The sequence below is a fragment of the Melanotaenia boesemani genome, chromosome 9, assembly GCF_017639745.1.
Source record: "Melanotaenia boesemani isolate fMelBoe1 chromosome 9, fMelBoe1.pri, whole genome shotgun sequence".
Taxonomy (NCBI): Eukaryota; Metazoa; Chordata; class Actinopteri; order Atheriniformes; family Melanotaeniidae; genus Melanotaenia; species Melanotaenia boesemani.
This window is the reverse complement of record NC_055690.1, coordinates 35,468,126-35,489,361: the sequence shown is the minus strand read 5'-3', so window position 1 is coordinate 35,489,361 and position 21,236 is coordinate 35,468,126. Positions and strand designations below refer to the sequence as shown.

At 42.9% G+C, this 21,236-nt stretch overlaps 1 protein-coding gene and 2 non-coding genes across 5 annotated transcripts in view; all 3 read left to right on the top strand.

Annotated features, from left to right (window-relative positions):
• The first annotated feature begins 6,106 nt into the window (after window positions 1-6,106).
• plekhg2 (pleckstrin homology domain containing, family G (with RhoGef domain) member 2) overlaps window positions 6,107-21,236 on the top strand; it is a 123,833-nt gene continuing 108,703 nt past the window's right edge. For all 3 annotated transcript variants that reach the window (XM_041995184.1, XM_041995182.1, XM_041995181.1), the window contains exon 1: window positions 6,107-6,519. In XM_041995184.1, the coding sequence (XP_041851118.1) occupies window positions 6,493-6,519 (27 nt within the window). In that variant the 5' untranslated portion in view covers window positions 6,107-6,492. The remainder of the gene's footprint in view (window positions 6,520-21,236) is intronic.
• Window positions 10,871-10,962, top strand: trnar-ucu. The gene is given in 2 exon segments: window positions 10,871-10,907; window positions 10,927-10,962. It is a non-coding gene; the product is annotated as a tRNA-Arg (tRNA).
• On the top strand, window positions 12,233-12,324 carry trnar-ucu. The gene is given in 2 exon segments: window positions 12,233-12,269; window positions 12,289-12,324. It is a non-coding gene; the product is annotated as a tRNA-Arg (tRNA).

The window sequence follows — 21,236 nt, the reverse complement described above, 5'->3', positions numbered from 1 at the left end:
GAAAGGGTGGCCCTTGGGCCTGTGGGGCACCTGCCCTCCGTGCGGCCCGCGCCGCAGCGCCCGGCGCCCGCTGGGCCTGCTCGCCATCGCCCTGGGCTGCCCGGTGCCCCTGCCCCGTCGCGCCGGGGGTTCCGGTCTGGGGACCCCTCTGCTCTGGTCCGGGTGGGCCGCTGCTCTGTCTGCTTTGGCTGTCCCGGGCTTGGTACTCTGTGGATCTGCTTGGCCTTTGGGGCCTCGGGCTCCCCCCGTCCCCCGCTGATGCTTCGGGGTGCGGCGTGATCGCGGCCCCCTTGCGGGTACACATTTCCTCCCTGTTGCATGGCCACACATGCATATTAACACGTGCATGCTCACAAACGTGCTCGTCTCTCCATCCGCTTCTCACTAGATGTAGCTGATGTTTGTGTGTTGGTACGTTCATCTGCAGGTACGTTTGATGACTATTGTCATTTTTTATATTATCATCATTCTATCTTTCTTTCGGTATCATGTAGTACTGTGGTAGTTTATGTTGTTGTTTTTTTTTTTTTTTTTGTGATATATTCTCTAAACAAGCTGACTGGTCCAAACCTGTGCTCTGCTGCCCTGTTGATTTTGATTTCAGTAACTGAAGCTGATTTTGACGGCTGGTTGATTGCTGCTTCTCCATCTCTTTTAGAAGAGGGGAATTTTATCCCTGCAGGGTTTGGACTGAGGGCAGGAACTGTGGTTATGTCGGAGTTTGAACTCAGGGACCCTCAGCATTCGCACTTAGAGTAAAGCATCAATGATTCAGAGCTAATTTGTGTTAAATAGACCAACATTTCAGTCAGAAACCACAGACAGAACTCCTCCACATCCTCCTCCTCCTCGCTTCCATAATCACTTTTCTTTTCATCCATCCTTTTTGTGCTTTTCCTGGATTCTTCAGCTGCTTTAAACATTATTATTATTATTATTATTATTATTATTATCATTACGTAGTCAATATTTGGTTTAATCTCGTCTTTCTCTGATCAGCTGTGAAGTTGTTTTCTTTCTCTCTGCTCATCATCTGTCTTGTTTTTCTTTCTTTTTGTTTTTTTTTTCTTCCCTCATCTTTCTGAAAACCTCCTTTGTTTTCTCCGTCTTTGTTCATTGTATTGTGTCCTCAGCTTTTAACATTCAGTCTGATTTCTGATTTCACCTCTTCTCTCGTTCTACTCCGTTTCTTTCTCCTCTCTCTTGTTCTTTTCAGTGGCCAACTTCTGCAGCCTCTCTTTCCTTCTCTTCTGGCCGACGCTCCATTTGTGGTGCTCAGGCTTGCTCGTCTGGTCCAGGTCCAGAGACCACATCGCAACCAACATCTGGGTCACAAACACACACATACATGTTGGTAGAGCTGCCTTTGTGAGGACCCCGACCTCCATCCTGACTTTAAGGTGAACCCTAATACTGAGTCTGGACTCTGCAGGTCCTCCTGAAGGTCTGCCCCAAAGCAAAAACCGGACTAAATGCTCTCATTCTTGAGGTCTGAGAGGTAAACTGGTCCTCACAAGGACACACACACCACATACCACAGCTGTAAGTGCTTATTGGCAAAGATGCAGGGAGATTAGGCCAAACCCAAACACACACTCGTTCAGTATGAGTCTGTAATAAGGAGCAGGGATAGAAAGCCTCTCCTTTCTCTCAGCTAATTAAAGACCATAAAATGTTTCAATTTAATGAAGAAAATCTGCTGCATCACCAGCAAACATGATGCAAACTTTCCAGAAAACCTGGACGGGAGTTTATCAAACGCTGCAGGGAGCAAACGGTTTGCTAATCATCTGCAGAGCGACAGGTGGAGTTCATCTCACCTCCACAGCTCTGCACACGTCTCAGCAGGACGATGCTGCACCAGAAAACTGCCAGCAGAATCCGAACTGGCTGAAATCTGGTCCAAATCCAAACCCGGTGTTTTAGAAATGGATGTTTTCCTTCTGTTATGCTGCAGTTAGGAGTTGGACCAGGATATTTCCTGGATCATCTGCTGGAGTCAGAATCAAACATCCTTGAACATTTTGACACTTTTGCAAAAATTATTTTTTTTCCTTTCCTCCAGAAACTGGAATAGAGGGAGGATAATTACATTGGAACTATGAATATTTAAAACTTAAAATACAGAAAATGATCAAATTTGACCTGAAAACATCCTCAACCACGTGGATGAAGTCACGTTTTGTCTGAGCTTGTTTTTCTGTTCAGTTCTTCTCATTTTTAATTCCCATAAAAAATATGCATGTAAAAAAATACACATTTTAATAAGTTTCACAACAAAAACTTGTTTATTGTCCACATAGTGATTCATAGAAACCCACAACCTTAAATGAAAACATGGCAGAATTTATTCACCAGCTTGTAATTTGTTCACTTCATTGGGATCATTTAATTCTTTCCTGTTTTTATTTACAGTTATAAAAAACAAAGTAAATACAAGATAAAATCTGTAAAAATAAAAAAATTAACAAAGACTTGAATAAAAAATAAATTATTGTTAATGTTGTTTTTTTTAACTTAAAATAATCCATTTTATCTGGTTCACTCGTTCAGCTGTTTTTGATTTTTTTTTTTTGGCCCACTTTGGGTCCTTTAACGGGAGCTTGTCGGGTTGGGGCGGTTAGGGTGCAGATATGGTTTGTAAACTGTGACCTTGTTTCGTTTCCACAGCAACCGTAACCTTACCTGAGAGGCAGAGTATCAGCCAGATAGCGATAGATGCCTCAGCTACGTAACGGCGTGAGTAGAGTAGAATTGAAACTAGAAGGTGGACCTGGATAATGAGTGGATTTAGCCTTGAAAACAGATATTTAATCCCACCTCTTTTGCTGTGCTGTGATTGGCTGAGGAAATGTGGCAGGTAGAGATTTAGCAGGTTAAAGATCGTGAGACGATTCTTTTAAATGACAAACATGTAAAAAAGAATTATTAACTGCTGCAGGGGAAATTTAAATTAATGAACAGAAAATTTGCATTTTTTTAAATGGAAATTAAAATTAAAAATCAAGAAATTAAAATGAATAGTGGAGTGGGTCTATTTCCTGAAAGTCTAACATCTTCTGCTTTACAGAAATCCTTCTTGTAAAAACCAGCTGCAGCTTTAAAACTCCACACAATGACATTTTTCCTCCAGCTGATGACCTCCGACCTTCTCTGGATGTGTTTGTTCTCCTGCATGCTAACACACCAGCTCGGCCTGGCTGCCCTGCAGCCACTGCTTTCTCAGATATCCTGTAATGAGACGGTGCTCAGAGCCAACATGGCTGCTGCCGTGTCATCAGCAGTGGAAATGTGGTCGTTATTAGAGATGGAATATCAACAGGAGCTCCGCTGACTTCATGCGAGATTGTTAGCTGATCCGGAGAGCAGGAAGCAGCCAACACACCAAACCCAGAGAAGGTGCAGGAATCAGGAGGGAAAATGTCTCGACATGAGCTGGAGCTGTTCAGGAACGGCTGGGATGAGGTTGCTGATGTGGAAGCTTCAGGTTCTGACCAGCGTTCCTGCTCAGAGACTCGTAGTCCCGGAGTTCTGTCTGGGATGTCAGAAACCGTCGGACCAGAGGAGCTTCCAGGATCTGCTGCTGATGTCTGGATAACATGAGGCTGCTGGTGTCTAAAATAAAGAAGAAATCTGCTGGTTTGGGACCAACAAGGAGGGTTTGACTTTCATATTTCACATCCTGGTTAAAGAAAACTTCCCACTGAGCTCAGAAAACCTGCAGGAATCCCCCCTGATGTCATTTCTCCACAATGATGGAAGTTCCCACACTGAAGATACCTTTCACCAGTTAAAACCAGTTAGAACCAGTTAGAACCAGTTAAAAACAGTAAAAACCATTTAGAACCAGTTAGAACCAGTTAAAAACAGTAAGAACCATTTAGAACCAGTTAGAACCAGTTAAAAACAGTAAAAACCATTTAGAACCAGTTAGAACCAGTTAAAAACAGTAAGAACCATTTAGAACCAGTTAGAACCAGTTAAAAACAGTAAGAACCATTTAGAACCAGCTAGAACCAGTTAGAAACAGTAAGAACCATCAGAGACATTGTTTACATTGTTTACATTGTTTACATTGTTTACATTGTTTACCTTGTTTACATTGTTTACATTGTTTACCTTGTTTACATTGTTTACATTGTTTACCTTGTTTACATTGTTTACATTGTTTACATTGTTTACATCTACATGCAGCACAAACATGTTCAGGACGGATTAGAATAAAAACATGTTTATGTTGCTGAAATGTTTCCATCGTTTTCCTTTTGTATCACAACAACCTCTTGACCTTCAAGCACGCACGTGCACATGTGCACAAATACGTGTGTGCACAGACTGTATCAGGGTAATAGTGTGTGTGTGTGTGTGTGTAAGTGGGGGGCTGAGGAATGTCTGCGTTTGGACTAACACTGAGAAGACCCCCCCGTGTTTGTGTGTCCATATTTTTTACTGTTCACACTTTCTAACAGCTGTTTGTGTGTGTGTTTGCCTCAGGTTGTGTTTGCCCAGTATAAAGCTCCTACTGGTCCAGATGGGTAAACTGGTTGCCTGGAGGGAACAGATGTGGCCAAGAATGTCCTCTTTGTTTAGTTTCTGTGATGGCCTTCACACCCCGACCTGAGCTCAGAGGAAACTTTCTACTTTTCCTTCATCAGTTTATCAGAAAACCTGGAAAATTTACAGCTTTAAATAAAAAGGTGAAGCGATGAATAAAAACCAATAAACAGGTTAAATAAGACTAATTATTAAACAGTGAGCTATTTTTCAGAAACACTGCGTTCTAATAGAATAAATGTGGTCTTGAAGGCAGTGACTGTAACTTCCACCGGTAAATATACACACCACAAATCCATCAGTTTCTCAGTAACGTCAGCACCGTGAGCAGGTTCCAGCTCCGGATTCCCAGTAGGACTCCATGCAGCCCTCCAGGACATGCGCAGTAACGCTCCCTGTCCAGGTGGTTTTCCCACAGTTCTATAAAAAGTTGGGAATACACTGTATGTCTAATGACCAGTCAGGCAAATGATGGAAGGATTTTACGGCTGCTGTGGGGTCAAACATCAGTATCGCTTGTGATTTCATTATCAAGATCTTCTTGGAAAATACTGTGATACCGTGTTTTGGTATCGCCCACCCTGCCTCACATGCTGCACCCAGAACAACCTACTTACCTTCCTCTGGAGCTTTTTCAACTTGTAAATGTTTCCAGATTATTAAAGTAAAGATGTTTTGTTTCTCATGTCTCTAATGTGACCTCAGGTTTTACTGCAGCGTTGGAGAGTGGAACGCAATCATCCCCCCTGATAAAGCCTACCCCCTCCCACGTATAGAGCCTAACTCCACCACTGGCTGGGAAGTCAGGTGACCGCATGAAAACGCTGCCTGTTTCCTCAGATTTCAGTAATAAACACCTGATCTGACACAATGACGTCGTTCTGCTTCATCACACTGACTCTACACCTGGTCTCCATGACGACCGACTCTGTTTGCTCGTCAGCCCATCGCTGTCTCAGAAAAACCCATAAAAGCTTCTCCCAGAACACCTGGCAGGTCACATGACCTCAGGTGGGCCTAAAACAATTAGTGATGACATCATCCACTCATGATGACATCATCACGGAGCGTGATGAAGAGTTTTCTTTGGTTGTTGTTTTCCAGGTCGTTGCTTGTGGGTTTCTGGTCAGGTTTAGTTTGTGGGTTTCCGTGTCTTCGGGTCTGACCCGGTCCAGCCCGGGTTGCTGTTTCTGTCTCTTTTAATCTTTTATTTTAACTGCTTTTTAGTGTCAGCTGGACTCTGATGATGTGAATCAGCTGCAGCTGTGGATGATCTGAATGTGTGAATAACAGACAGACTCATCATCAGCAGCTTCATCATCCTCTTCATCAGAGGAAGATCTGAAAAGGAATTTCAGGAAACTTTCTAAAGGTGGTTTGTCTCCAAACAGCTGGCCGTCAGTCTCTCTCTCGCTCTCTCTCTCTCTCCCTCTCTCTGATGGTTTTTGGACCTCCTCCTCCCCCCTCCCCTCCCTACCTCCCTCCTCTCCTCCCCTCCCTACCTCCCTCCTCTCCTCCCCTGCTGAAGTAAACGGAGTCGGACCAACTTTCCGTCCGGAGCTCATCTCCAAACGCGCCGAGCCACACGTTTCACCGGGAAAGCGGCTTTAAAACCTCCTGAACGTCGGTGTGAAGCTTCTCTTCCTCCTCTTCCTCCAACTCTGAGTGAAAGTGGATGTAGAGGAAGCGGCCAGATGTTGGATGGATTCCTTTCTGCCCTCTGTGCGTCAAAGTTGGCCAAGTAGGTCAGTGGACGAACCGGAGGGCTGACTCGCTCTTTTTTCATCCTGCTTGGATCTACGGGTCGAGTGTGCGTGAGGAAGAGGAGCAGCTGAGAGCTCGGGGGAGTTTTTATGACTTCGATGCGTCCGGATCTGCTGCTGGAAGCGGAGAAAGCCACAGAGAAGCCCGCAGACACTCAGCGGCTGCTGGACGTTCATGTCTCCTCTCCACTCCGGCATCGAGGTACGCGCTTGGGTTTTTATTTGCTTCATTTTACTTCATGTTAAGAAAAAGCACAAACTTATCTAGAATCGATCAGAATATTGACCATGAAGCCCATTATACTTTATTTTTGCAAGTGACGCGCTCGTGCACGTGTCTTCTGTGTGCGTTAACATGCAGCTTCACACAGTAGCTTATAACCATCATCATCATCCTCATCATCAGTAGGCTACAGCTCAGATTTTGCTAAATGCTCCTGATTTAAAAAGATAAACAGCTGATTGATCATGAGTCATGACGTCACGGAACAGGTGATCTGCAGGATTTCTTCCACTTAATTAGATGCCTGAAAGTTTAACCTCCACACAGTGTTTGATCTGATTCCTGCTCCTGGAGGATGAACCCTTCACTGACCTCCGGAGCAACCGACGCTCCGCAGCTGCAGTGTTCGCTGCCGCCGGTAGGGGGCAGTGTGAGGACTTTCACTGACTGATTTTTCTCTCAAAAATCTGTTATTGGCTGGAGGAAGATGGGTCACATGCTGCTTTCTGTCCTTTTTCTTCATGACGTGTCTCAGTTTCAAAGACATTTTACTGTAACGGGGGACAGAGAGTCTGCTGAAGCCGATCTGACCGGCTTCCTGTTTGCTCTCTCTGTCTCATCTTTCACTTTTTTTTACAAAACAAACTTCTCACATACACAAAAAATATGGTGTGCCAGCAAGATGGAGCCGGAGGGATGAGTATATAGAGGAATGTGGAGTAATCAGCTGCTGAAGCATTTTCTCTCCATCCAGCACACTGTTTTCCAGCTTTCCGAAGCTTTTCATTAGATATTTTCTGCTTTTTCCCATATTTCCAGTCCAGTTCTTGTACCTGGCCATTTTTAGAGGCTGACTAAACTCTGACATATGAAAACCAAAGCAGGAAAAAGGCTCCAAACCCAACGATGGACCAGCGTGGGGTCGGCTGATAACGTAGCAAAGAAGCAGTTTAAACTGATTCTTTAGTCTCTTTGTCACTCAAACGCATTTTCGGGCCCTGGTCTTGGAATGATTTGCAGGCTAGGATGAGGCTGGGGTCTCTCATCCCTATTTTAAGGTTTAAACATAAGATATCTGAGGTTTTAGTTTCCAGTTGTACTTGTAACGTGTATTTGTGTTTGATCTTATTTCTAATCACAACGTCCTCAGATTTTATGCTTGGAGTCGTAAATTTTGGTGATTTTGTTGCATAACTGTTAAATGTCTTACATTTGTTTGTACTGCTGCTTCATCTTGTAGAGCCAGAACATCTTGTAAAAGAGATTTTTAATCTCGATGGATCATTTCCTGGTTAAATAAAGATTAAATATTTGTTCCAATTTCTTTAGTTTAGAAGAAGAGTCAGGACCAAATAACTATCTGCAGATGGACAGCTGAGGTCTGCCACATGACTCAAGAACTGGACTGAAGATCAGTGAAAACAAGTCTGATGGAAGGATGGATCCTCCTCAGAACCCGGACCTCAGTGGGTCGGATGGAGGGACGGATCCTCCTCAGAACCCGGACCTCAGCGGGTCGGATGGAGGGATGGGTCCTCCTCAAAACCTGGACCTTACAGGGACCTTCAGGGATTCTGGAGAACTATTCCTGAAAAGTCCTTCTGGGATCCTGGAAAATATTCATAAAATGAAGCAGTGGTTTTGGATCTGTAGCGTCTCCTGTGGACATCTTGCAGTGAGACCTGGTAGCGCTGTGGACATTTCAGGAAGAGATTCAAAGGTTGTGGGTCCGAGTCCCATCGGAGTCAGTCTTTAGGTCTAAAAAAAGCTGGTTTCTTACAAAGAGGGTGTTTAATAATATAAGAAAGTTCTTGCAGAGGTTGTTGGTTTGAATCTCATTACAGTTCATAACTAGATGTCCTGGTTTATCTGCATGCCTGTTACAACCTGAAGCTGCTGAGAGCAAATGTTCATTTTCAAGCTCCATTTCTTTTGTGATCTCTCATGTTTCAGTAAATCACGGAAAATATTTCCTGTTTTCCTGGAAATCTAGAAAGGATCATGTTGGATCATGTTGTGGTGCATTCAGGTTCTCCTGGACATCTGGTCAGCTTCTTGGTTGATTCGTTGGGAATCATAACTCTGGTCGTCAGCCAATGAAATGCTTGAATTACAGCCCAAGAAAAGCCCAAACAAGCTTGTGTGTTGGCAGGTAGATCCCAGCTGAAGTCCTCCGAGCATCAGTTTCTCTAATAACACATTACTGTCAGTCTGAACTGTTCAGCCCGACTTCTCATAGTTCTGTGTGTTGAAGCAGCGTATTGACTTCTGACGTTTCTCTTTCTCACTCGATCACGATTTATCAGGATATGTTTTTTTTTGTGTGTGTTTGTTTTCTTGTAACAATGACAAGCTGAGTTGAGCGAGTTAATGAGGTATTTTTAAAATGCAGGAACTAAAAATGACAGATAATTATATTAAAATATAACGAGCAGTCAGCTAAAAATAATAACTCCAGTAAAGTATAAATTCACCAAATTTCTACTTAAGTAAGTTAACAAAGTGTTTGTACTTTGTTACTTCATCCTAGGGCTGGGCGATATGGCCTAAAAATAAAATCTCCGATTTTTTATGAATAAGTCCGATTTCCAATTTTAATCGATTTTTTTTTCCTTTTCTTTTACAAAACATAAATAAACTTCTTAAAAAAATTCATTTGTTTATATAGATGAATGCCAGCAAAAATAAAGCATATAATGTCGTAGCTCTTCCACCATATAAACGACTTCATATCTTACATAGAAATATGTGACACAATGCATCCGTGATCTCTTTCCATCTGGATCCTTATCATACAGGATCCACTGCAGGAATAATTCCCCTGATGAAGGTTGTCTCTTAACTAGTGTTTGTGGGTTAAGTTGATTTCTGCATCTCATAGAGAGCAGCATTTCTCACTGCAGTTATACGCACAGCTAAATCCCAGGCGTGAGTGACGGGTCACTTTACTGAAAATCTGTCAGACAAACACCGTTCTGGTGTGGAGGGAGGGCTAAGTCTGCTGCTAACTAACTATGGAAAAAAATCCTGATTTTCAAAAAATTAATCTCCAGAAATGGAAAATTCGATTTATAGATTTTATCGATTAATCGCCCAGCCCTAGTTCATCCCTCTGATTTAAAGGTCCCATATTATACACTTTATTCCCAATCTGAGACCATTCATTAATATCTAAATGAAATATTTCCGCCATGGTATGGACAAATCGACCCTCAGTTTGAGTGCAGCGGCTTCTCTTCACCTCCCTCTTTTTAGCAGCTTCAGAAATGTGCCGTTTATGGTGGGCGGAACCCTGGTGGAGCAGCTCAGCTGTTGGCTCCGCCCATCGCATCGCCCGTCATGAGGTGATTGACAGGTTAATATATTTTCAAGCTATCAGACTAATAAGGCCGAAACGATAAAATAACTGCCAGCTCTTACCTCTCCAGCTGTGTCACGGACAGTTGGTATTGAACCTGGCTTCAGCTTCAAACGGTTGGCGAAGCCTGCTTTCCATGCACCCATGTTGTGGAAACAGTCCTCTTTGAAATGCTGGCCACAGACATGCAAAACCTTTGGAAGTTTTCCGGGTACATTTCCTCCAAAAATAAAATTAATCCACTCAGTCCTCGTGGGTTCAGTGGATGGAAGTAAAAAAACGTTTTCGTGTTCATTTATGCAGCCACAAACAGAACAGTGCTTCTGTCGCTTAGCCATGTCCGCTAACGAGGGTTGCCGAAGAGGGAAAAACACTGGGCGCTAGGTGATTTTTAGAGGGCGGGCTTTGAGAGCCGGTAGACGGGTCCATCGCTCTGTGGGGAGTGGTTATTGTCCCTTATGACGTCATAACGTACACGCTTTCAAACAAGCTCATTTCAGCGCTTACTTCCCTAGAGGTGGAGCAGGGGGGAGAGAGAGCGCCTGAAAGAGTTTCACACTTACGGGTCTCCTACACATGCGGGGGGACCAGTATGACTGTTCCAAAACCATTAAAAAGTGAATTTTGCATAATATGGGACCTTTAAAGGGTAAATTGGATTTTAGGATCCACCAAGTTGGTATTTGATAAGAAAAGGTGTAAAATAAAATCCTGACATCAGTCGCGTTGGACTTCTAGGTCAACATGATGGAAGAGATTCAAAGGTTGTGGGTTCGCTGTTCAGTGCGGATACGCTGGTTTCTGACAGTAAAAGAGAGAAAATTATTTGTTGTACCTGAACAGTGCGAGTCTGAAACTGAGATGTGGGTAGATTTAGTTTTAATTTAACCAAAGAGAAGTGATGCAAATGTTTTATGTTCCATTGGAGGCAATAATCAATAGTTCTCTGGTTAAAAGTGACCACACATCAGCGGCTCTGTGGCGCAATGGACAGCGCGTTGGACTTCTAGGTGAATGAAGTGAAAGAAATTCAAAGGTTGTGGGTTCAAGTCCCACCGGAGTTAAGCGTTCAGCTCAAATAAGGTCCATAAGGAAAGTTTATGCTCCCTTATGTGCGTAAATAGCGACATCAGCTTCATGCGTCCTCATACTTCCTGGTTCTCCACTAGGGGGCAGCACGGGGTTCTGAGTTCCCTCCTGCAAGCCGACATCAGTTTCAGACAGTAAAGTTTGCCCATCACGCCCTGAACAATAGCACTTAGTCTTTTTTCAAAAGCTTGTACAGTTTCTACAGTTGTGCCCATCTTTATTCTTCTTCTGCTTTTTTGTTCAATTTCTGATCCTCTTCTTCTGGTTCTCTGGTTTTTTCCCTGGTCACATGTCAGCTATTCTGCTCAGCACCTGTGGTATTGTTCTGTCTTCTGGATCATGCAATGATAGCTAAGCTCCCTGAAAATGGACAAAAGTACGCCTGTAACCGTACAGGAGAGGAATGAAACTGTCCGTCATCGAGCATAAATGAGCCTTTAGACAAAACGAAAATATACCGCCTTATGCAACCAAACAGTTCATGTTTATGAAACTGAGAACCGGGGGGGTTTCCAAAACTTGATTTACTGGTTTAGCTATGTTAATTTAGACTAAACGTAATCTTGGGTTTTCTGTTCCGAAATGGCTAATCTAGATAAGTTAACTGGAACATGTGCTGTGAACGTAGTCTGGTGAGGAGGCCCAACTTTTCTCCAGTATGATTTGAAGGAAGGTCACCACATACCTGATCAAATCTGTCCAAACCACTTTGATTTAAAGAAAGGAACAACTTTATTTTTTTATATTTTTATTTATATTTTTGTGTGGAAACCTTCCCATAGTATATTGATTAATACAATATAATAATATAATAATAATCATCTGATGTAAAAAAGTGAAGAAAAACTAGTAACACAGCCAATGATGTATTTTACCAGCAGGTGTTTACTTTGGGAGATGCTGCTGTAGGACTTTTATCACACTTCAATGATAAAAGGAAAAAGCTGTTTTTATCCAGATCATCAGTTTTATCAGAGTTTCTTCACCAACGTCGGCTGTTTAACTTCAGTCGTCCCATCTGCTGCTTTCAGGACAGAAGTTATCACCATGGAGACGGTTGGTGAGATGATGATACTTGAATTCTGCATTATGATTTAAAACATGGTAGAGATGGTTTAGAACAACATATAGAAGAACATTACGTGCTGCATTTACTGACCCTTGGACATCTGACGTTTACCCAACAGATAGCGTAGTGTCTTTTGCTGTGAAAAGTATCTCACTTGTTTCTGCTGCTGTGTCAGAGGCTCTGTGGCGCAATGGACAGCGCATTGGACTTCTAGGAAACCTTGTGGGAAGCAATTCAAAGGTTGTGGGTTCGAGGCCCACCAGAGTCAGAGTCAGACTTTCAGGTCGCATAAGAAGATGTTGCCTGCTGTTATTACACACAGATTATGTTTCTAAAAGTGAGAACAAGCTTGAGCGTAAAGTCTCGTTCTAATCAATAATTAAACATGAACTTTGAGGCATGGGACTTGTAGGTAAACAAGGAGGGAACAAGTCCGGTTGTGGGTGTGAGTCCCATCAGAGGCTAACTCTCAGGCCTGATTAGCTGGATGCTTAGAGAAACTTTTGCTTGCTGTCACCAAAAAGTTTGTGTTTGTGAAAGTGGGAACAAGAATGATGCCGATCTAAAGCAGGTTTGGATGAGTTGGAGGTTCAACAAAATACAAGTCGTGCAAAGGTTGAGTTTACGTCCCTTTTTAATAGAATTTTCCTTTTTTGCTGTATGTTATAACTACAGACATATACAGTAAAGGTTATATTTAGCTTTATTTTGATATATTTTTTTTTTATAAAATTCTGCTTTCTTATATCAATAATATGAATATTCTAGAAATATATATGTAATATGTTCTTTTCATGTTCATTGCTACAACAAATTTTGTAATTATAATCTATGTATGTACATACACACACACACAAACACACACGTTTATTTTGCTACAGTGAGTGACAGTATATTGGATAACTTACTGACTCTCACTGAAGCTGCAAATTTACAAAGACCATCCTCACTCATGAACATACTAGAAAACAGCGACAGTCGAATAGCTGCATGAACGGGTTAGAGGACACGCTTGAAAAGAATTCTGTTCAATATTAAAGAACGTCCAGAACACGCTGATGTCATCTGAACACAACGATGACATGTTTACATGTTTGATGTAAGCCTGGAACAGACACAGAGAACAGGACTAAACTGGGAAACTTCAGGTTTCCAGCTCTGAGCTCCAGACACAAGGAGCCATTGATTCCCGCGGCAAACAGAAATCAAACGCACCCCAACCATCTCAACTATTTGGAAGCAGTTTCAATGCAGGGTAATTATGGGATGTGGGAGGATAGTTTCCTGGGTTACCAATCTTTTGCTGTTTATAATAATTATAAGGACAATTTAGCATCTTCTGAGGTTAGACAGAGACTGTGTGATGCAGTGTGTGTGTGTGTGTGTGTGTGTGTGTGAGGCTCAGGCGACGGATGTATACCGCAGTGTTTCTGGCCTCAGAGCCGTAAACAACACAACAACACGTACACAACACAGTAAACACACACATACATGCAGTAAATATGTGTAAAACACAGACGTGGAAACTGGACTGAACGCAGACCAGAAGGTTTAAACAGTTCAGGGTTTGAGTCCCACCAGAATCATGTCCCCTTTAAAAGGTGACACAGTGGGTCATTTGCTAACCCTCCCTGGGCTATAATTGGCCAGTTTTGACTATTTTATTCTGTTTAAACTTGTCCTGCCCAGCACAGTGGCGGCAGAATCATGGTCTGGCTGCTGTGCTGAACAAATATGGTATAAGGCTCCTCTTGATAATCTGATTTATTTATTTATCATTTTTACCTTATTTATTTATTGTGAATTATGGAATTTGCTGGACCTGACTGTGGGGACAGTCAGGACAAACAAGGACAACAGAAGTAAAAAGGAAAGTGGAAAACGGGAAGAGGAGACAAAGATCCAGTAGATAGAAGCGACGAGCTTCAGTCCAACCTAACAGCAGAAAAGCAGCTGCTACACCCGTACAGAAACACAACAGAAACTTCATCTAAGCAGACAATCATCAGGAGTTCCTAAAAATAGCCAAGACAGCAACAACATGCATCACAACAACCACTTGTGTTTTAACTTATGTCACTTTTAATCATTTTAATGTAATTTATAATTTTTTTGTAATTTTATTGTGATTTTTGCTATTTGTTGCTGACTTTTATAACTTTTAATTCTTTCTTTGTGCCACCTGTAACACATTTATGTATTTATGTACTGCATTTTGAATTGTCCTGTACATGAAATGTGCTGTATAAATAAAACTGAAGTACAGCGTGTACACAAATTACTGACCTGCGGGAACGAGATAATTAAGCTAGCTGCCTGATATCTACATGTTGTTTTAAAACCTTGAACATCTAAATTAAGTTTCTGTCACTAATTTTGACTCTGTGTTTTATCCCACCAGATATCATAATATGACTGTAACAAACCATCTGGTTTACCAGTATTTTAGGGTTATTCTACCAGACTTTTGTCCCTTCAGGGTTACCGTAGAGCAAATGGACTGCTCCCTGGTTTTGTTGGACTTTTAGTAGTTGCGGAACAGTAAAGTGGTGGAGTACCTGGCGTACCTGGTGTCCCGCCTCCATTTGTTGTTTTGTATTGTTTCCTTGGGTAAATCCGTTAAGCTCAGTGATATTTTAATTTATCCAGACATTTAATTAATATGTAATTAAATCCAAATTATCCATGTAACACATGTGTTATAGTTTTAAAGAATCTCATCCATTATCTTGTGGCCACAGTTTTGTGATTACTTTCCACACATAACTAACGTGTGGCTGTAGGTGAATATTTTCTATTATTGTCACCATGTGGGCTCCGTATAAAAGGTGTCTGCTGGACCAGAGGAAAGAACTGCTCATGTCAGGGACTGAGGACGGCGTTCTGGAGAGTAACTGACCCCAAAAATATGCAATCTCATCCACAGAGAGCGAGGCTCTCTGACAGCCTCCACCATCATCATCACCACCATCAAAACGCCAAATGACTAGCACCTCCCTGATCCGGTCCCACGTCAGGAGTCGGTAACAGATCCAGAGGGTTTCTGCAGTCAGAGAAAAGCCGGATTCCCTCATCCGGGAAAAAAATAATAAGGCAGGGAAACAATCCTCAGGTGTGTGTGTTTGTGTGTCACCCATCATGAATCACTGATTCCAGCCTTCCTAGAAAAACCCGTCGTCTCTGTCTCTTACCACTAATTACTCACACACACACCTCAGTGCGTCGTGTGTGTGATGTTAGTCACTGAAAAGGGGAATTTCCACATACTGAGCACGTGCAGTTTTACAGTCTGATGAGACATTGATGGAGTCTCATCCTGATGCTCCAGCTGCCCACCGAGACGCCGCCGCTTCCCACAATCCAACACAGCACAGTAGAACCCAAAGAAATAGAACGCAGTAGAATAGACCTTAAATCTATTTTCACTTCTGATCCTGAAAGCAACTGATGGATGGACGGATGGATGGATGGACGGATGGACGGATGGATGGATGGATGGATGGACAGATGGACGGATGGATGGACGGACGGACGGATGGATGGACGGATGGATGGATGGACAGACGGATGGATGGACGGATGGATGGATGGACGGATGGATGGATGGACAGACAGATGGATGGACAGATGGATGGATGGACGGACGGATGGATGGATGGATGGATGGACAGATGAACGGATGGATGGACGGATGGATGGATGGACAGATGGACGGATGGATGGACGGACGGACGGATGGATGGACGGATGGATGGATGGACAGACGGATGGATGGACGGATGGATGGATGGACAGACGGATGGATGGACGGATGGATGGATGGACGGATGGATGGATGGACAGACGGATGGATGGACGGATGGATGGATGGACGGATGGATGGATGGACAGACGGATGGATGGACAGATGGATGGATGGACGGACGGATGGATGGATGGATGGATGGACAGATGAACGGATGGATGGACGGATGGATGGATGGACGGACGGATGGATGGATGGATGGATGGACGGATGGATGGATGGACGGACAGATGGATGGATGGATGGATGGACAGATGGACGGATGGAGCTGTGACTCGGTGTGATGACGTCTTTATTCTGACTCCATCAGTTTATCTTCGTGAGCAGGTTTTGTGTGTAATCGGGTCATGGAGTTCACTGGTTCCTCCACAGAGCAGAACTGGAACAACCTGAACTCCAAACAAACAGCAGACGAGACATCCAGGTTTATCTGTGGGGTCAAAGGTCACGCCGTCTTCGTTCCAGCGTTACATTTCCCTCCGGGCCGGTTTCACTGCAGCGCTGTTAAGAACCTCGTGGTGTGGTGGAGGTTTCTGGACAAGCATGAAGTGAGTCCAATTAAAAAATTTAGCATCGTCTTGCTGAAATCTGCAAGGTCTTCCCTGAAAGAGACGTTGTCTGGATGGGAGCAGATGTTGCTCTAAAACCTCCATGTACTTTTCAGCATTGATGGAGCTTCACAGATGTGGAAGCTGCTCACGCCATAGGCACTAATGCAGCCCCATCCCATCAGAGATGCAGCTTTTCACCTGTCCACTGATAACAAGCTGGATGCTCCCTCTCCTCTTTAGTCTGCAGAACACGCCGTCCATTTTTTGTACCAGGTACTTTTTCAGCCTTTTGTTGCTCCTGTTCCAACTATTTCCATCAGATTTACTATCAGCTCATATTTTCATCACATGGTGAAACGTCTCAGTTTCATAAAAATAGACAAAAAAAAAAATAAAAAAAAAATAAGAAAATAAAAAAACTTCTACCAGTAAAAATGTAAAATACAGGTAAAACTAAACGAAAAGTTAATAAATATATTTTGATCATAAAATCTAATTACATTTAAATATTAAATAAATAATTTAAATAAATAAATTAAATATTACAGTGAACACATGAATAAATTCCCATTAATGTGTGGAATTAAATACCAAATACTAAATAAATAACAAACAAAATAAACACACAACTCAATCAAACCAACATAAATATAGATAAAACTCATTTATAAATAAATAAATAGAAAAAATAGAAAATCTGCAAATCGTTGTTTTTATGTTTGTTTGTGGCTGTAAATGATGGAGAAACGATGCAGGAATTTCCTCCTGCAGGAAGGCGACGCAGCCACGATGCTGGCCAGCCTCACCTGGGGGTACAGTCACCTGTTCAATGCGCCACAGCTACAGCGCCACCCGCAGCCAGGCGTCTCCATCTCCTGACCCAGAGTCCTGGACCGTGGTAAAGGTCTGCTTGTGGGCTGGTGAGGGTGGCCGCTGTGAGCCGGTCGGAGCTGGACCTGACCAACCGTCAGGGCTCCACATTGTGTGTTGAAGGAGCTGCTTGACGCCACCAGAACAAAGGAAGCAGCAGGACAGCAGTGTGTCTGCATTGTCTTCAAGTCCAGTCCCGTTTCTGGAGGGACAGAAACTCAGAGGGGCCACACACGGAGCCCTGGCCTACATACCGCCATGATGGAAATGTGTTCATGAAACACACACACATACCCAGAAACAGGAGGAGGGAGGGTTGTCAGAGAGCTGTTCATGTCTGGGTTTGATGCGTCTTCCTGGACAGATAAGGATCCTCCGTCCTCCTTCCTCCCGCTGTCGTCTGGATGAGTGAAAGTCCTGATTCTGGTCTTCTTGTATCCAGACTCTCCAGCGTCTGTAGCGTCACTTTTTAACCCCGTAGCTCCTCGTTTTCACTCAATTTCACAGCATTAACTTCCCAGGTTCAGATCAGACTGATGCTTCCAGTCCAGGAAAAGTCCTGGATCATATGATTCTGACCCTCTGATGCACGGATGATAAAAAACAGCCACACTTTCTTCACATTTAGTGTTTAACTTCTACAGACACGTAAAGGATTTTTTCTTTAATTCTAACCCTATTTGGATTTTCAATTAGTTTATTTTTTATCTAGTCTTTAAAATATTTATAAAATAATAACTTGATATATTCATATATCGCTCTCTCTCTCTCTCTCTCTCTCTTTATATATATATATATATATATATAATAAAATATATGATAATAGAATTTTTTTAGATTACCTTGTCCTGTTAATCACTGAGGCAAACTTGGTAATTACACTGTATATATTTATACTACATGTAATGATATGTTTATTTGTTTGTGGCTAGTTTGGTCATATTTTCCATCCTCACCCCTGCCTATGGTAGAAAACAGCCTGGTGGACACGATGCATGAGAGAGTTAAATTGTCTGGGCTGATGAAGACGTGAACTGAGCTCAGATAATAATAATAATAATAATAACAATAAAAAGGATCAAGAATCAATTAGAAGCAGATCAATAAGCTGATCAACATTTCTGCCCTTGATCCAAGTGGGAGCGTCGGGATCTGAACTGGTTGACATCTAAAGACATAAACCACCCAACGGCAGCTTGAAGTGGAAACAGACACACACACACACACACTCAGAGTCCTGTTGTGTTACAGAGCTATTTGTTAACGCCGTCCTGGGAGGGTCCTGCATACATTCAGCGGTCCCGGCTGCACAGACAGTGACAGTGGATGTAAACGTTCAGTAGCTGTGTGTGTGCTGCATCGCCTCCGTTATGAGCCATGTCGTGTGTGTGAATGGATCTCTCATGTTGACTCTGGGTGTGTGATCAATCAATAAGGTTTATTTAGAGATGTTGGGATGGGCAGATCCTTGGTTTAACTCACTGGGATGAAACTTGATGCGCTCCGGTTTAACTCATAGAGGTCGTTTAATTTCACACCCTTTCAGGTCCTTAGAGGACTAAAATGTCCTCTCACAGCAACTGCTGAAATTAAAGTTATTTATTCACTTTTTCATCTTAGGTTTCTAATTATAACAGAAATATGAAATTATTCTAATTTCTTTAACCATTTTAATGCCGATTTCATCACATAATGTGACTTTCATTTTCCATATGAGGAACGTCTTAAATGAAATAAATATACTTATAAAATTTATTTTGATGCATCAGTCAGATTTATAATTTACTACCCTCATTATTAGACAAAAAAGTTTCTCCAAAATCTGCTATAAAATCCATCTCAGATAAATACTTACTATTTAAGTACTCGGTACAGGATCGTAGGGGGGCTGGAGAGGCAGAGTACACCTGGACAGGTGGCCCGGCCTGGTAAAATGTCCAGTAATTAAAGCGATGCAGTGATGTATAACTGCAGTCACACAGCCCAGCACTATCTGAGCGTTGTTCAGCCCACCACCCTTCAGGACTCCTGCTATCCTGTCCTCTCCTGAACACGCTAACCACGCTGTTGTAATGAGGTTAAGTACATACAACACGATCAACCTAACTTACAGCTCTCACTCCAATTCCTTCCAACATTCCTAGAAGTCCGACGCGCCATGCTTTGTGCCACAAAGACTGTCGGCGAGTCTTTACTTATCCTCCCCTTGAGTCATCTCCTTGCCTCCTCTTCTTGTGTCCTAGTCCCTCCTTTTTAAGATTTAAGCAGAGCAGTCGGACTTCAGCGACTTCTTTGTGATTTATTAGGATTTCCAGTCTTAAGCCTGGTACTCACTTAACGATTTTTTTATCTGGTCGAGACCTCACACGTTAAGATAAAAAAAATCTGTTTTGATCGTGCTGTGTGTGGTGTGCTCCGAAAATGTATTGCAGAACAACACACACATGAAGAAAGAAGAGACATAGCAACAACCGGCAAACACAACACACAGCATAGAAGAGGACATACAGGACAAGGGAATGATGGTGGCCAGAACTGAAAATAATAACAGACTGGACACGGCGTGAACACGGACTTTATTTACTTCCTGGTTCCCCAGCCAGCTCGCTCTCTGATTGGCTACATTCCGTGTCACGTCACCATCCACACAGTCACAATACACAAGTCGTCGGCGTTCCTCAGAAATCAGCATTATAATATTAAACATGTTCAATGTTCCTGATTGTCGCCTACAATCCGCTTCGGAGCGGATTATCGGGACAAATCGGCTCGTAACCACAGACCATATGATGATTGGACAGGGAAATCTCACGATGATCAGACGTTTGCCGTCCGAGGTCGGGAAGAGGCAAAATCAGGACAAAAACAGCCCAAAAGGCGTTATGTGTACCAGGCTTTAGATACACCAGCGAATCGTCCTCGTAGCTCCTTCACTCTGATCTCCTTACAGTTCATTGTAATAAGATGACCAGCTTCCTGTTGATACTCACCTGTTATGTGACTAGTTGTTGATTGTGTGTTAGAAGGAAGGGATTCGAACCCACACACTTTGAATGTCTTCTACAATTAAAGATTAAAGATTAGAAGTCCAATGAGCTGCCTGTTACACAGCAGAGCCTCCACGAGCACAAAAAATACCATCTACAGCAGATGAGGATCTGAAATCCAGCAGACCTGAACCAGGACTTGAGAGATGCATCTGGACTTTCAGCTGATCCATCTACTGTTGGTCAAAGCCTCATCAGAGATGGTCTCCATGGAAACAAGGCTGTCAAGAAGCCGTTCCTAAGGAAGAGAAACAGGAAGAAGAGGCTGGGGTAGGTCACATGACCCAAGAACTGGACTGAAGATCAGTGGAAACAGGTCTGATGGAGGTATGGATCCTACCCAGAACGCGGACCTCAACGAGTCTGATGGAGGGACCAAAGTAGAAACATCCAAAGAAGAGCATTGGAAAGTCCTTTAAGGGTCCTGGGGAACTATTCCTGGAGACTATGTTGAGGGTTGTTGGGAACTAGTTCAGGTCTTAGCTACTATTTAAGACAGTTATTGATCCATCCGTTATCTAAGCCGCCTTGTCCATCAAGGGTTACGAGGCAACTGGAGCCTAACCCAGCGTTTGGCAGGTACACCTGGACAGGTCACCAGTCCATCACCAGGCGACAGTTAATAATTTTAAAGAAAATTTTAAAGAAAACGAGGCAGCATTGGAGATAAACTAGAACTGATAACTAAACATTGGCGTCAGTCTGAGGGATCTGTCGGTCTGTACATGCCTGGGCCAGATGAAGGACTAGAATCCAAGCAGAGGCCTTTGCTACAGCAAAAGGTTTGAGGAGGTTTGTCTCAGAGGGTTCAGACTGGGTTGAAGAATAAAACTGCTCAGACCAAATATTCACCTTAAGAACTGGACTGTTTACGGTTTTCCCTGCAATTTTCCTGTTTTCCAGGAAA